Source organism: Rhodamnia argentea, chromosome 10 (assembly GCF_020921035.1).
Source record: "Rhodamnia argentea isolate NSW1041297 chromosome 10, ASM2092103v1, whole genome shotgun sequence".
Taxonomy (NCBI): Eukaryota; Viridiplantae; Streptophyta; class Magnoliopsida; order Myrtales; family Myrtaceae; genus Rhodamnia; species Rhodamnia argentea.
The window spans coordinates 18,257,851-18,274,643 of NC_063159.1; the positions used below are offsets into that span (position 1 = coordinate 18,257,851).

General features: G+C 43.4%; 1 protein-coding gene and 1 pseudogene across 1 annotated transcript; both read right to left on the bottom strand.

Moving 5' to 3' along the window:
- Positions 1-6,982: 6,982 nt before the first annotated feature.
- Positions 6,983-10,107, bottom strand: LOC115752380 (annotated as a pseudogene).
- A 2,349-nt stretch (positions 10,108-12,456) lies between these two features.
- LOC115752373 (G-type lectin S-receptor-like serine/threonine-protein kinase At2g19130) lies at positions 12,457-15,579 on the bottom strand. Its single transcript, XM_030690529.2, has 2 exons — positions 12,629-15,579; positions 12,457-12,585 (listed from the first exon to the last, which is right to left on the bottom strand). Exon 1 carries the CDS (start codon positions 15,191-15,193, stop codon positions 12,698-12,700), a length of 2,496 nt encoding a protein of 831 aa, XP_030546389.2. The 5' UTR covers positions 15,194-15,579; the 3' UTR covers positions 12,457-12,585; positions 12,629-12,697.
- Positions 15,580-16,793: the final 1,214 nt, after the last annotated feature.

Here is a 16,793-nt window from a genome sequence, read left to right on the forward strand (position 1 = left end):
TTTGATGGATCGGTTGCACTACATAGCTCCCGATATAACCATGCAAGCGCCGCTGAACCCCAACCGCACTGCGTAGGGTTGTTGAGGTCCGCCAACAGTGGAAGAAACAGAAAACTAACCCGTGCCCCTGATTTATCCGAAAAAATACATCCTCCAATTAGACGGAGAATGAACGCCCTAGCATGTTGTACTATCATGACGTCATCGGCATCTAGAGGGAGATCATCAAAGTGTTCTCTCGGCCAGCTTAAGTTTATCTGCGTCCCACGCAAATTAGGTGGGCGAGCACCAAGTAGATCATCACAGAGAGTGCCCCGGTTGAAATCAGTACGGCCCGTAATCGCACGTCCATCTATGGGCAACCCCGTGAGCACCGCTATATCCTCAAGCGTAATCGTACATTCACCTTCCGGCATATGGAAGGTGTGGGTCTCGTGTCTCCACCGCTCGACCAACGCAGTAATCAAATGCCAATCTAACTGAAAATACTCCATCATATAAACTCCATAAAATCCCGAAGCTTTAAGAAACGGGAGTATGCGTGGATCAAGTTCATCCACGTGCAACACCGATCGCCGACATCTAAGGAGTGCATTTTCATCTGCCTGTAAAATGTGATATGAACTGTTAGTAGCAATTTTGATATTGGGGTTACGAATGGCGGATGAACTACTAAATTTCTCAATTACCCGAGCATTCCATACGGTCTCTGATCTATGTCGGGCCTGTCGTGTAAGTAGTGAATCATCCTAAGGTCCCGGCTGAATATGAGTCATTTGTGCCATATCTACAATTGTCACACTATCTCCATCATTAAATTGACATATCTAATGTACATATGGAACAGAAGTAATGAATAAATATCGTGCAACTGTTATATTATAACATCACAATAAATTAATATATAAAAACCTGAAATTGCGAAATGAAATGCACATGCGGACACCTAAACAAAACCCGAATGCAACGAAGCAAGATGATCCAGGATATCATAAAAACAAACATCACATAACTGAAAACCAAATTACACAACGAGTTCAACGAAAAAGGATACAGGCGTACGAGGTTCGAAGCTTACAACAAAAAACTACCAAAAGGAATCCCACGGACGGGTCCAAATACGAACGCAATCCTACGAGGGCATGAAAATGTAGATAATATAGCTACACAACGAGGTCAGGCCACTGTCCTCAGATAAGTCCTCATCGGCTACCGGGTCGTAATCCATAAAAGCATCTCACTCTTCAGCCTCTTCGGGGTCGGACTCGTCCTCTATCTCGAGCTCGGACTCGTCCTCTATCTCGAGCTCGGACTCGTCCTCTATCTCGAGCTCGGACTCGTCCTCCATCTCGGGTTCGGAATCGGAAGGTTCTCCGGGCGCAACGTCCGCATCAGAGGGTTCGACGATCCGATCATCTACAGGGGGTTTGGGGGACTCCAATTGCTCACCTTCGGGTTTGGGCTCGTGGTCGAACACTTCACCGTCTGCAGGTCTAGTATTAAACCAGCGCGGAATAATACCATTAGGTATCTCAAAAGTCCTAAGCGGTCCATGTTCTACTTCTCCCTCTTTATAGGACCAAGCTTCAAAGGTATGTGGGATCCAGTAATCGCCCCCTTCATCGACCTAGACTATGCTTCCCTTCCTAATGTAGACCTTATCCTCGCCTACCGGGTACTCGGTGATAATCGTATCAATGCCCATCGGTACCCAAAAACGCTTTGGCGGCATAGCTAGAGGTTAGCGTCCGGAAAAGGTTGTACCACAACGGGGTGAGATTTCATCTCAATAAGTCAACCCTAATTCGTTAGTAGGCCAATACTACTTCCGAACAATTCTAAAATGCGTCATATACAACGATTAATAACCAAACGACGATACATTAACAACAATTCAAGAATTAATATATAAGTGGAACTAGACTTCATACTATATCATTTCAAGCAACATAGATTCACAAGTCTATAATATAAGGCAAGTCGTCCTATCCACGACTACATTCTATAACCGAACATAACTCATCCCAATTTACTCAGCCTTTTATCAAGAGTTACGGTCGAAATTCGGAATGTCGCACGACCTGTGTATACAAGTACTCCTGTTATGCCATGATTTCCCACATATCGAGCAATGGATGCGGGAATTGCTACAACTCGGCGTCCTCCAGTCCATCTCATTACGTATACGTGATGCATGGGGCCTTCCTTTCTTCCTAATGCGTCTCGGGTCCGCCACTAATGGCGGTACGTCGAGTTCAAACCAGTACTCAACATGCCCCAACGGATAAAACATATACTGATAGCACTAAAGAGTTTTATCCAGCGTGTACCACTCATCTACGTACAGCTCGTAATCAATTCCATATGCTTGATATGCTGCAATTACGTGGGAACATGGAATTTTAATCTCTTGAAATTTTCCACATGTGCACGTTCGTAGGTCTAGGCGCACTATCTGTTTATGACCTCTTGATCCTCTTGATTTGTCACGTCCAGTTTTAACTTCGAAAATCCCTCCATCGTAGTCGAAACATGTAACTTTGTGCCTATTTGCACGTTGATTGTTTTCCTCGAGTGTTTGACCAGCAAAATGTGTAAATACATGTTCTTGGTCCTTCTGCATCATGTACTTTGTTCTTCTTGTATCAAAATAGTAGACCAACCGATAGAATATCTTCTCCACCATAGCTTTCATTGGCGGACCACGATAATCCTTCGGTATGCCATTGATCGATTCAACTAAATTTGTTGTCATCGCTCCATATCTTCTCCCTCCATCATAAGCCTTCGTCCATTTGTCCCTTGGAATCTGGTCACACCATGCAGCTGTGCGTGCATCCATACCCCTAATTTCGTTCATGATACGATCGAACTTTCGTTGTTGATTCGCGTAAGCTGTATATTACAATAATAATTAGTACTTCCTTCTCAAATATTGTGAATACGTATTTTCCTCAAATTTTAAAATTTCAAAATTCACCTGCCGCTTCAATAAGGGCTTTGCCTTCGGTATTTTTGAATTGTTTGTTATAGTTGCTTACGAGATGACGAACGCAATATCCGTGGTGGCCATATAGAGGACGCCACCCGCCTGTCTCTATTGCTCTTTTAATCCCCATATGTCATGTCGATATTACACAAATATTATCCCTACTAGTGACATATGTCCGCAACTGAGTCATAAACCAAGTCCAATTATCAATATCTTCCCGATCGACTACAGCAAAAGCCAACGGGAATATATGATTGTCGCCATCAAGTGAAGCCGCTACAAGGAGTGTTCCTCGGTATTTCTCGTACAAATGAGTACCATCAACAAATATCACGGGCCGACAACTTGGGAAACCTTCAATCGTACGCTTGAAAGTCCAAAACATCCGGTTGAAAATGGTGTAGCTTTGATCTATGTTCATGTGATCATCGATCACAAAATAAGAACCTGGATTCCTTACCATCATTTCGTTCATGAACTTTCTCAACATACCGTACGACTCATCCCATCCTCCAAAAGCTTCGGCAATTGCTATTTGTTTAGCTGCTCATGTTTTACGATAAGTAGGTTCGAAATGCAGCTTGTCTTGAATCTCCGCCATGAGTGCATTGATTCTGATATCCGGTTGGGCGGTGACCATTGCTTTTATCCGGCTGCATATGTATCTCCGATCAAGTTGTCGATGATCCCGTGACATTTGAGGATGACTATATGTGTGTGGCCCATTGTACTTAACTATTTTCCAAAATAGGGTACCCGCTTTATTAGACGCGCGGAGCCTCCAATCACATGGTCCATTCCGATTACCGCACCTTATCACATATTGGGACTTATTTGTGACATCGCTACGAAAGTGATGATTTCTTATTAGAGAGTGCTCTTTCGCAACCAACTGTAACGCGTCCCGTGATGGAAATAACATGCCAACATCAAATTCTTTTGATGGATCAAATAACATACATCCCGGCTTGGCTCTTATATCGACTTGCATCATATCAAAGTCGATCTCTGAATATGGCGGCGGATGTACGAACGGCAATATGGGATTACTACAATAGGTGTTGTAGTAAGCCTCCATATTGTCACCTTCGATATCTTCCTCATCACTGTCATCACTATCTATCCATTCATCATCTTCTTTATCGCTATCATCTCCATCATTATCATCATTATGATAGGGGTCCACGCATCGATTATGCACACCAACTCCATCTTTATCGATATTACAACCTTCCTCAACTGAATCATTTATCACTTGGTGTTCAGCTATGGTTGCATAAAACTGTAAAAACCCCGTAGCACCAGTCTCAAGTGCAAATTGCTTGATCATCCTAACGGTACCATCATCACGCACCTCCGTGATGTCGTATATGACACAATTCGATGTTAAAATCGGGAATCTATATATCAGCTTATGAATATACTGGTTGGGTGTTATATTCAACGCGCTCTCTATCGTAGCACGTAACTCATCAAATGTTGATATGTTTGCAAACTCGAACATGATAGATTATCCGCCTTCGTAATCATGTCCATATTCTGTTTGCACTATTCTACCTCCCCAGTATACAATCGCAACTAATGCAGATGACATTACGCTAAATAAAGAAATTACAAATTATTTCGCACATACAATTCAATAAACATTGTCCTGAACTCATTAACAAATTAATATTATAACAATTAATATATCAAATGAAATGAAATAAATGTATCATATATTCCTAAGGATTTGCATGGGCAAATAAAAAAAAATTTAGAGCCAATTTGTCAAAAAGGGAAAAATCATCATTTTCAAAAGCACAGAAAGTCAAATTACTGAAATAAGGATTTGCCCAGTTAATTGTGGTCATTTACTATTTTTCGGGATTTCTCGAAATTTTACCCATTTTTTTTGTGGAGAGATTTTCCCATAAGGGAAAAATTGTTATTTTTTTTAAAATCGGCAGCCCAATATCAATAATAGTCCATGGCCAGTTGATTTTGCCATTTACTATTTTTCGGGATTTCTCGAAATTTTACCTATTTTTTTGGGAGATATTTTCCCGGAAGGCCAAAATTGTTATTTTCTTTTAAATTGAGGGCCGAATATCAATAATAGTCCATGGCCAGTTGATTGTGGCCATTTACTCTTTTTCAGGATTTCTCGAAATTTTATTCATTTTTTTGGGAGAGATTTTCCCGGAATGGCAAAATTGGGGTTTTTTCCTAATTTATTTTTTTAAAAAGTATTTACTAAATTATTTTAAAAAAATTTTGATTGTGGCCATCTACTCTTCCACGGCCGAGCGAGGCCCAAATTTGTAAATATTTTTTTAAAAAGATTAATTTAGTAAATACTTTTTTTACAAAAATTAAATTGAAAAAAAACCCAGCAAAATTGTTATTTTTTTAAAAATCGGGGGCCAAATATCCATAATATTCCATGGCCATTTCATTGTGGCCATTGTAGCATTGAATTCTTCGAATTTTCAATGATTTTTTCCTTTTTTTTTCTTTTCTATGCTTTTTTTTATCAATTTTTTATTTTTTTATTTTCTTTTTCCGAATTTTCAAATTATTTTAAAAAATTATTTTTTTGGACTGGGTCAAATTCGACCTGCGATTCTCGGGTCACTCGATAACCTAAAAATGAATATGGACATAATTGTGAAAATGAGTCCAAAAAAAATTTAACCAGATTATGCCAAACTTTTTTATTTTCCCTGTCTCCAAGTACGCTATCCTGTTCTCTTTCATGGCTTTGTGTAACGGCTCTACCTGTTAAATTTTTTTTTAAATAGAGCGCTACAAAAAGCCATAAAGGAGAACACGATAGCATACTTGGACATAAGGTAAATAAAAAAATTCGCCCTAATCTCGTTGATTTTTTTTTAATCGGGTCAAATGCGGCCCACACTTCTCGTATTGTCTATCTGATAACCCTTTTTTTAAGTTATTTTCCTAAAAATTCATTTTAAACTTTTAAAACAATATTTACATTCACAAAAATTTAAAACAAATTACTAATAACCTATATGTAACATAGATGATTCGGATATAAATAACAATCACATAAATAAATCTACACTTACGAAACCGCAAAAAATAATGAAAAAGAAATTTACCTCAAATTATCGAGAGAGCGCACGCACCGAATGAGGAGCTCAAACTGTGAAGAAAAAGTATCGAATTAATTTAAATATTAATATAAAAACGTAGTACTAATAACATATAAATAAAAATTCATACTTAACTATAAAGAAATGTGTCTAAGGGAGAGCGTTTGAAGGACAGTAAGAGCGTCTAAGAGAGAGACAGTTTGAAAGAGGGAAGAAATGAGAGAATGTTTTGAGACGGACGAAGAACATTTGAAAGAGAGGGAGAGCGATAAAGCGTTTGCAAAAAGAGAAGAAATGAGAGAAGGAGAGGAAGAGGGAATTTAAAGAAGTGAAGAGAGGAGCAGCAGAAAATCTAGAGCATTTTGCGTCTTGCAGCGCCTGACGCCGCAATACGCAAAATGCTGGGGAGAGTAGAGCCCCCACTCTTTCGTGGCACAAACTTACGCGAGGAGAGTGCCACACGGAGGGCGGGGACAGCGGCACAGAGGAGAGGGGGAGGGGGCGGCACAGAGGAGAGGGGAAGGGGGGCCTCGCCGCCCGGCTGCCGAGCGGCGGTGGGGCTCGCCACCCGCTCGGCAGCGGGGCTGCAGAGCGAAACCCAAATCTGTATTTATTTATTTTTAAAAAATATTTTCGTAAATATTTAATTGGAAAAAAACCCTATAATATCCATCGCTCGAAGACGACATCATGCGTTAGAATGATCGGGCGCGACTACATCATAGGCAGACGACATTGAGAAAGTGGATACAAGCGATAATTTTTAAAAATTATAGTTCATAATTATTTGTTTTTCACAAAATAAATAAAATTTAAATTAAATTAAAAGCGAATAAAAGGTAATTCTGCTGCACCCACGTTGAGAAAGCCCCTTTTTGTTGAAGATGAACTAATTTTGGTTCTGCGCGGAAGCAGGTGATGTATTAACGTTGTTCTGGGAACTCTGGTTCAGCCATGGCGACTCGGTGAAGAAAACTACATGCTCCTGATTGTCAACAAACAGTTGAAGGGCTCTCGGTATCTAGGGCAGGTTCACATCCGACAACCTCTCGAGAATTCGAACAACCTGTCCCCCATCGATGGCCTGCGAGTTTCCTCATCTTGGACGCACTCGCAAGCAACTCTGCAAATCCTAGTTAGCTCTTTGGTATCAGCACTTGTCTCCAAGTTTGGGTCCAAAAGACCAGGCAGGTCACATGCTTCAGCTATCTTACTAGCAGCCCATGTTGGGAAGAACTTGATGGCGCCATTTTCCGATAGCTCTGAGTTCCTCCTTCCCGACACAAATTCAAAGAGCATCATTCCATAGCTATAAACATCAGCTTTTGCTGTTATGGCTACCCCGGAGATCCACTCCGGCGCAAGATACCCTCTTGTGCCTCTCATGGTCGTCAACACCCTGCTGAAATCTCGGTCAACAAGCTTTGCAAGGCCAAAATCTGCCACTTTTGGACAGAATTCAGCATCTAGAAGGATGTTCTCTGGCTTGATGTCACAATGTATGATGCAATCTCTACACTTCTCATGGAGATAAGCCAGACCTCGAGCCGCTCCCAAAGCAATTTGGTACCTTGTTTTCCAATCCAAGGTCTTCGAGTCCTTTCTATACAAGAGATGATAGTCTAAGGAACCATTTGGCATGAAATCATAGACCAACAGCCTGTTGTCCCCTTCAGAGCAGAACCCACGAAGCCTGACAAGATTCACATGCTGGATGGTCCCGATCGTGCTTACTTCTGTTCGGAATTGCTTCTCTCCTTGGCTTATGCTTTCAAGCTTCTTGACCGCTACGTGACTTCAATCAGGTAACGTTCCTTTGAAAACTGAACCGAATCCGCTCCTGCGCGACTTCTCCGAGAAGTTCTTTGTTGCTACTTGCAAGTCCCTGTATGCAGAGGCTCTTAGGGAACAATCCTCCACTGTCTTTGTCGTTGCAGTTGCCCTTCTCCTCCATATCCGAACGCCAAACAAGGCAATGGCTAATATTGCTACGGCAGTGCTAACAGATCCTGCAACTATCGCAGTTTCATTGCTCTTATTGATGGGATCCTCAACGTCAGAGGAGGCAAGACGGAGATAGAAACTACTTCCAGTGGAATTGCCTTGTGCAAGCTGTTGCCCATTGAAGAGATCCCCGTTCCAGATTGAGCAGGCATTATCCTCAAAAGCATAAGCCGTGCAAGAGCAGTTGTTCAAACAAGAGAGGCGACATTCCTCTGCATTTCTTACAGTTAAAGATTGGGAATCTGCAGGCAATTTCATGTTAGAGCTAAGCAAGTGTCGGTCTTTCTCACCATCTGAAGTGCTCAAATCACAGCTAAAAGTTGGAATTCCTCTTACAACCACTAGACATAAGCATAAGCCGTGCAAGAGCAGTTGTTCAAACAAGAGCGGCGACATTCCTCTGCATTTCTTACAGTTAAAGATTGGGAATCTGCGGGCAATTTCATGTTAGAGCTAAGCAAGTATCGGTTTAGAGCTAAGCAATGATGTAGAACAGTTGGCGTGCGATTATTTAGAATTACGTGATCGTCAGAATCGCCGGAAATAATCTCGGCAGTTTTTCTGATTTTGGTTCTAACGGCCTCGGATTGCGTTCAAAATTGCTCGGTTGAAGCGAAATGGCCGTTTGGTTCGAACCCATGGCTACCCCATGACTTACAATGGATTTTGGCATTTCGGAGTCGTCTGGATAAGTTTTCTGGCAGTTTTCTGTTTTAGGAAATTCCTAATTATCTTTAATTTTAAATATTCTGTTTGATTAGATTAGATTCAGTTTATTTGATGTTATCTTTACTTATTCGGTTTCCAATAGGAGTCCTATCGCTATATAGGACGTCCGTCTCTGTAATTGATGGATGAGAGTATCATTGAATAAGAATTTTGAGTTTTGGAATTGTTTGTTCCAAGCTTTTGCTTTCTTGCTGCGTCAAGCAAGTATTGGTCTTTCTCACCATCGGAAGTGCTCGAAGCACAACTCAAGTTGGAATTCCTCTTACAACCACTAGACATATATGTCAGATTCCAATCTCTTAGCGAGTTTATATTAAACCCAGGCAAGCAGCTGCAAACGTTATCCGTTCTCTCGCTGCAAACACCGAAAGCCCCGCAAAAATTGCGGACCTGACATGTCTTGAGGGCTGGGACCAGAACAAGTTCCAGTGCTGGGAGGGCAACCAAGAAAGCTGCTGGATCTGCCCAGAAAGACCCCATCACCAATCTTGTTGGTGTATTGCTAGGGTCTTTCCTTAAATAAGTGAAGTAGCCCTCATTTTCATTGTCCACATAGATGAAATTGAAAATAGTGTTCTCCCTCAACTCCGGCACGTTGTCAAACACACTATTCTTGCTATCCCACTGCCCACTGGTCCAATAATGAAACGACCTATGCCACCATATGAAGTACTCTCTGGATGGCTGCAACTGGAGAGAGAACAAACCTGTCGATGGATCCTCGGCGTTCTTACATGATGTCAAGAGCTGACTCGTGTTTTTGCGCTTGTCGATCCCTAATTTCGTGCCTGGCAGCCACGCGTGCGTCGGGTGATCGAAACTCTGCCACAGGGTGACGGAAGAACTCGGCGCGTCTTTGAGAGCAAAGTTGCCGTCGTCCCCGAGAACCGCCACCATGGAGCTCGACCCAAATGAAGAAGTACTCAGATTGGTCGACCAAATGGGGACCCGGGGGCCGTTGACAATCAAAAGATCGCCAACCGAGATCTTCGGTTCAGTGGAGTACCTGTCGGTGACAGGGTTGTCTCTGTTGTCGACCCAGACGACGGATGGCTTGCTTACTTTGTTGCACCAGATGCCTATGTAGGAGTAAGACGACTTGCCTGGCGTGAAGAAGCCAAGCGCAAAGTTGCCACCCAAGGAGGTTAAGGTTTGATCACCAGATAGAGACTGATTTGCGTCGAGCTTGTCTGTGCCCAGACACAGGTGGGTGCAGAGAGATAAGCAAAGCAAGAAACTGGGTAGTGTGGACGACCATGGAGTATTGTTTTGGCAGTCCATGGCTGGACGATACAAGGCTTGAGCGGACAGGTTAGAAGCAAGCGGAACCGGATCCCTTAACATTGCTTGGCAATGTTTGGGGTGACATGATTGATCTGGGCCGTCCAAATAAAAAATGGACGGCTCGGATTGATCCACATCACTTTCTTTAAAATTTTGAAATTTCCAGTCAAAAAATTTCCCCTCCTTTTAAAAGATGATGTAGATGAATCCGGGAAGTTCATTGTGAGGAATCTCCAACTGAGACCAGTTTATTTTCACCGAGAACGTAGAAAGAAGCTTGAATTGCCGAAACCAATGGACAAGGATGGGCATATATTCAAGAGTGAAGAAGACGCTAGCTGGTTCAACTTGGAGAGGTGCCCGTCAACCATTGTAATAACATGCGATGAATCTGAGCCACTCAAACTCAACATTGTGCATTTGAGTGATCAAGCAAGACGTAAAAAATGAGCAGACTGAACAGTTTTACCAATTCTAGAAAATACAAGCATCGAACACATTCATATGTTGGAAAGCAGGACCAACAAGATTTGATTTTTTATGATGCATGTAGGTCCAATTCACATAGGGTCCCTACTTTTGTCTTAAGCTAGTCTTGAGGCCGGTATCTTCAACAAAATGGCCTCGTTGCACGGATGCCGAACGGACCTGTTCGTCAAGGGACTAAGCTCTTGTTTTGGTTTATTCCCCGACTTCATATGTATGTAACATCATTGGAAAAACCTTGTAGACTGTGTCCTGGCCACTGATGATGGCGTGAAGAGACCTCTGCTGGGATGGCGTGGAGAGGCCTCTGCCTGGACTTAGGAGCAACTAGTACTTGGCGTTGCGTCCATTATAACTTTTTATTGTCTTATGAATTCCAGTACATGTGTAACTTTCTTTTCCGGATTGGAGTCACCGGTGATCCCGATATTTTTGCCCGAAAATCAGAATCTCCCACTACTGTTTTTTTTAAAATAAAATAAAAAAAAAATCATTGCTCTACTATTTAGAGAGTATCACCTTCTGTTATATATTTTTTTTTCTCTTGCAACAGTCAATTTTTATTGACATGGATGCTGAAAAACATGTGTTGTGCTATATTCCGCTCACATAATTATGTGCCACTAACGGATGGCACTTTCTAAAAATCCAAGAACGATTCCAAATTTAAAAAAATAAAAAGTTAAAGGGGTGATTTTGATTTTTGAGCAAAATTAGAGAGATCGTAAGATTAAACCTTTTTTTTTTAATTATTGGAGAAGCCGATTAGACTTTTTGAATTGCTGAAGCAAAGTAAGACTTTTATAATAGCACCTCTCGCACTTGAGAAGGATCAACGATTAGATGATACCGAGAAAATAATTGCGATAAGAAAGTAAAAACCATACATCGGATCAAAAGCATTTAACAAACCGTAATATACGAAAAGGAAAAGAAAAAAGTGGTAATGGGAAAGAAAAAAGGGGAAGAGACTCATAGAATGGCAGAGTCAAATAGAGCTTTTGCGTATTTTCGTTAACCCATGATTAGCCGATGCTTATTCTCCAAATACCGTCATTGCTCGGAAAAATTAAGGGGATTATGGTACTGCAAAGGCCCAATTGGATCTAGCCTTGATATGAAATAGATTACGAACTGAAAACCAAAGCTAGGCCATCATTGGAGTGGACTTGGACTTGTGTTTAGTCCACTCTGCAATGGCATATACTGTTTGGATCAACCTGGTTGAAGTGACAACTCAATCAAATTTCCCGCCAGAACGAACAGCGGAGATATTCAACGAGTGACGTTGAGAATCTGCGATACTGAATTTGGTTTGCAAAACTTGTAAGCAATGTCCACAGGTATCAGTGGGTGGCTAATAAACAACTTTAACGCAAGCACCCAACACAAGTCTCATCCATCACGTGCTAAAAGGTTTCGAGTAATCTCTAGCATTCCTCATACTCGAAACATCATAGCGATGAGGCCATCCACTGAAATTCGACTCTAGAAAGAGATATATAATTGCCCGGCGAAAAACGGGGCGGGTATTAACATCCCTACAACTCCAACAAAGGATCTGCTAGTAATACACACATTGGCCGGGAATTATCATGACATACAATCCCGGTCCTAGCAAGTCGTAGTTCTAAGGGCGGTTTTCGTACCATGCATGATTCGTTATATGAACAAAGCAAGTAGCAAGAGGAGTTGATACTGAGAAATGCCAAGCCTTACAGCCTGCTTTGCATGCAATGAGGGCAGATTTGAGAACCATGTGAGATACCAGCTGAAATCCAACCTAGGAGATACCGATGGCAACTGCCAAAATTATCAGAAAGTGGAGTTTTCGATCCTAATTACCAATATCACCTTGGATCTCACAAAGCAGAGAGCTAGATCATTATATAGAATTAAAGTTCTTTACAACTGGTCTGGCCAGGCTCTTAATCCAAGCTTTTGCTTGTATGTATATGTAACAAAAATAGATAGGGGCAAAAGCACCAAGAAAGCCAATCCCCAAATGCTGAGATCCTTTATTGACTGACAGGAAAAGCAGAAGAGAATATTCACTATCTAACTGAAGCACTACTTGTACTAAGCATTTAACTTATCATCCTCAAGACCTGGACTTTGTCGAAGATGAACTATTTTGGTTCTGCGAGGAAGCAGTCGAGGCATTACTCTTTGTCTGGGAACTCTGGTTAGACGATGACGACTCTGTGAAGAAGACTACATGCTCCGGATTATCAACAAATAGTTGAAGGGCTCTCGGTATCGGGGGCAGGTTCGCATCCAACACCCCCTCGAGTATTTGAACAACCTGCCCCATCGATGGCCTGCGAGTTTCGTCATCTTGGACACACCAACAAGCAACCCTGCAAATCTCAGTTAGCTCTTCAGCATCAGCGTTTGCCTCCAAGTTTGGGTCCAAAAGATCAAGCAGGTCACCTCCTTCAGCTATCTTACTGGCAGCCCATGTTGGGAAGAACCTGATGGCCCCATTATCCGATAGCTCTGAGTTCCTCCTTCCCGACACAAATTCAAAGAGCATCATTCCATAGCTATAAACATCAGCTTTTGCTGTTATGGCTACCCCGGAGATCCACTCCGGCGCAAGATACCCTCTTGTGCCTCTCATGGTCGTCAACACCCTGCTGAAATCTCGGTCAACAAGCTTTGCAAGGCCAAAATCTGCCACTTTTGGACAGAATTCAGCATCTAGAAGGATGTTCTCTGGCTTGATGTCACAATGTATGATGCAGTCTCTACACTTCTCATGGAGATAAGCCAGACCTCGAGCCGCTCCCAAAGCAATTTGGTACCTTGTTTTCCAATCCAAGGTCTTCGAGTCCTTTCTATACAAGAGATGATAGTCTAAGGAACCATTTGGCATGAAATCATAGACCAACAGCCTGTTGTCCCCTTCAGAGCAGAACCCACGAAGCCTGACAAGATTCACATGCTGGATGGTCCCGATCGTGCTTACTTCTGTTCGGAATTGCTTCTCTCCTTGGCTTATGCTTTCAAGCTTCTTGACCGCTACGTGACTTGAATCAGGTAATGTTCCTTTGAAAACTGAACCGAACCCGCCCCCACCCAACTTCTCCGAGAAATTCTTTGTTGCTACTTGCAAGTCCCGGTATGCAAAGGCTATCAGCGAACCTTCCACAGTCTTTGTTGTTACAGTTGCCCTTCTCCTCCATCTCCAAATGCCAAACAAAACAATGGCTAACATCGCTACCGCAGCGCTAACAGACCCTGCAACTATCGCAGTTATGTTGCTTTTCTTGCTTGGATCCTCAACGTCGGAGGCGGCAAGCCGGAGATAGAAGCTACTTCCACTGGTATCACCTTGTGTGAGCTGTTGCGCATTGAAGAGATCCCCAAACCAAATTGAGCAGTTATTATCCTTGAAAGCATAAGCCGTGCAAGAGCAATTGTTCAAACAAGCAGCTCGGCATTCGTTATGGCTCCCAGCAACTAAAGATTGGGGATCATTGGGCAATTTCATGTTAGACCTTAGCGAGAAACGGTCTATCTGCTCATTCGAAGCATTTACCGGGCAATTCAAGTCTGAATTCCTCTTGCAACCGCCAGACCAATCGCTCAGATTCCAATCCCTCAGAGAGCTGATGCTAAAACCCGGCAGGCAGCTGCAGAAATTGTCGGTACTCTCGCTGCAAACACCGAAAGGGCCGCAGAATCTATACACCTCGCACTGCTGCTGGGGCCGAGACCAGAACAAGTTCCACGCCCCGGAAGCAACCAACCAGGACACCTGCTGGATCTGCCCAGAAAGATCCATCACAAACCGTGATATGGTGTTGGCGTCGGCGTGCACCGAATAGGTGAAATAGCTCTCATTCTCATTGTCCACATATTTGAAATTGTAAATATAGTTCGCTCTCATTTCAGGGACCAAAGAGAAAATTTTCGTCTGATTGTCCCACACCCCACCGGTCCAGTAATTCTCAGACCTATTCCACCATATGAAGTACGCACTGGATGGCTCGAGCTGGAGAGAGAACAAACCTATCGAAGGATCCTCGGCGTTCTTCCACGATGTCAAGAGCTGACTCGTGTTCCTGCGCTTGTCGATCCCGAGTTTCGCGCCCGGGAGCCACGTGTGCGCCGGGTGATCGAAGCTCTGCCACAGAGTCACGGAAGAGTTCGGCCCCTCCTTGAGAACGAAGTTGCCGTCGTCCCCAAGAACAGCCACCGCCGAGCTCGACCCAGATGAAGAAGTTGTCAGATTCGTGGACCAGACGGGGACTCGGGATTCGTTGACCATGACAAGATTGCCACCCGAGATCTTCAGTTCCGTGGAGGACCTGTCGGTGACGGGGCTGCCTCTGTTGGCGACCCAGACGATGGTCTGCACCCTGACTTTTTTGTACCAGATGCCTATGTAGGAGTAAGAGGAGTTACCCGGCGAGAAGAAGCCGAGCTCGAAGTTGCCGCCGGAGGAGACTAAGGTTTGGTTGCCGAAGAGGGACTGGTTGGCGGAGATAGTGTCGGAGCCAAGACAGAGGCGGGTGGTGGTGCAGAGAGATAAGCACAGCAAGAAGCTTGGGAGCGTGAACAGCCACGGACTGCTGCTCTTCCCATCCATGGCTGCGCGAGTTCTTCCGGGACAGGGCTTTCACATATTTGTATTCAGAATCAACAGACGTATCCCACGATTGAATGGGCCCCGCTTGAGTTGTGTCCCACAGAGAGAGAAAGAGAGAGATGAAGAACGGGTCAAAGATCAAGAAACGCGCTGAGAGGATCGCTGGCAAAAGCCCAAACAAAGAAGAAAGCGGGGAAGCTGATCGCTACAAGTCAAGAAAATGGCGGAGCCTGATGGCTTCTCACCTCTCCTTGCCCGCAAGAAAAGTCAAGAAAGGCACTCCAAGCGCGGCCACTCGGATACTCCGAATGAGAAAGCAGAGGATTTCGAGCGATTCGGGGGTTAAGCTTCGGATGACGGCGGCCACTTTTGGCAGGGTCAAACCCATCAAACCACGTTGCCCCCAACCCACATCGATAGCGTAGCTAGACATCATGTGAAAACAACAACAAAGGAAATCTTCTTTACGCCCGCCGCTCATTCGGGTCGTCGACGGTTGATCTAGCCACAAGAACCACCTCCACATTTTTTTAAGTTTTTTAAGTTTGGTTGGAAAACCACCTCCCATTCAATCGTTATGCACCTATTCACAATTAAGTATCGTGTGGTGCCTTTCTTTTTCCTTTGCATCCCTAGAACAAAGATGCGAATGAAATCGGACCCGTGATCATGCCGACTTCTTGTGCGCTCTATGCCGAATTTCATAGTTATTGAGTCGTGGAACTCGGTGACCCCAGACCCGCGTTTCGAGCCGTTCAAGCTTTTCGCCGTAATCAGAAGGGAACCATAGAACGAACGGTCTTGAGGCAGATCAGTGCCCGACTTTGAACGCTCTGCTTCCGTGGAGGCCACGATCAAATCGAAACACGTATGGAATCCTATTTTTCTTGCTGTTGAAAGGTCAGCTCGCGTGGGTCTCCCTCTGGTCCATTTTCTTTATTTTTCTCTCCCGAGAGGTACTCGTACACCCGTCGTTTTCGGTCCACGCAAAGACGTAGATGCTTTTGGCTGGTGGCGAAGCAGGTGGGGTTCACTCGGTGACAGATACAAGCCATTAATGCCGCTAATCATGTAATTGCGACGCCTCCCACCCATGTTCTGTTTTTGAAAATGAAAACTCCTATCTTTTGTCTCCATGCTTTCCAGTCTTTGCTAATCGAATTTATACAATTTTCGTTTATGTGATCGAGTTCTTCTATGTTTGCAAGAATTTAGCCAAGTCAGTCCGACACCTGATCCCCGACGTGGCATCCTACACTGCTATTGGATAAAATTTAGCTTACATGCACGCCGACATGGATGCCACTACGGAAAAATTTAGCCAATATGGGCCTATATATTGGTAAAATGTTATGCATGTCACACCTCCGGATACTTCTTCAAGAGAATTACTGTCACAAGAATTGGGATCGGAGAAATTGCAAAATAAATAGATTAGACTAGACAAATTAAAAGTATAAGAACTTGATTCGAAAAGACATGAAACTACGTGGACGAACAGCTAGAATTTGTCCTTTCAAAACTAAAGAGGAATACACGTCCAAAAAGGATCACGTGCAGGTGCGTTTATAGCCAATATATGTGGATGAGCATGCATTAG

Excerpts from the sequence above, each read along its gene's own strand:
- LOC115752373 (XM_030690529.2), bottom strand. The coding sequence starts at position 15,193 with ATGGATGGGAAGAGCAGCAGTCCGTGGCTGTTCACGCTCCCAAGCTTC.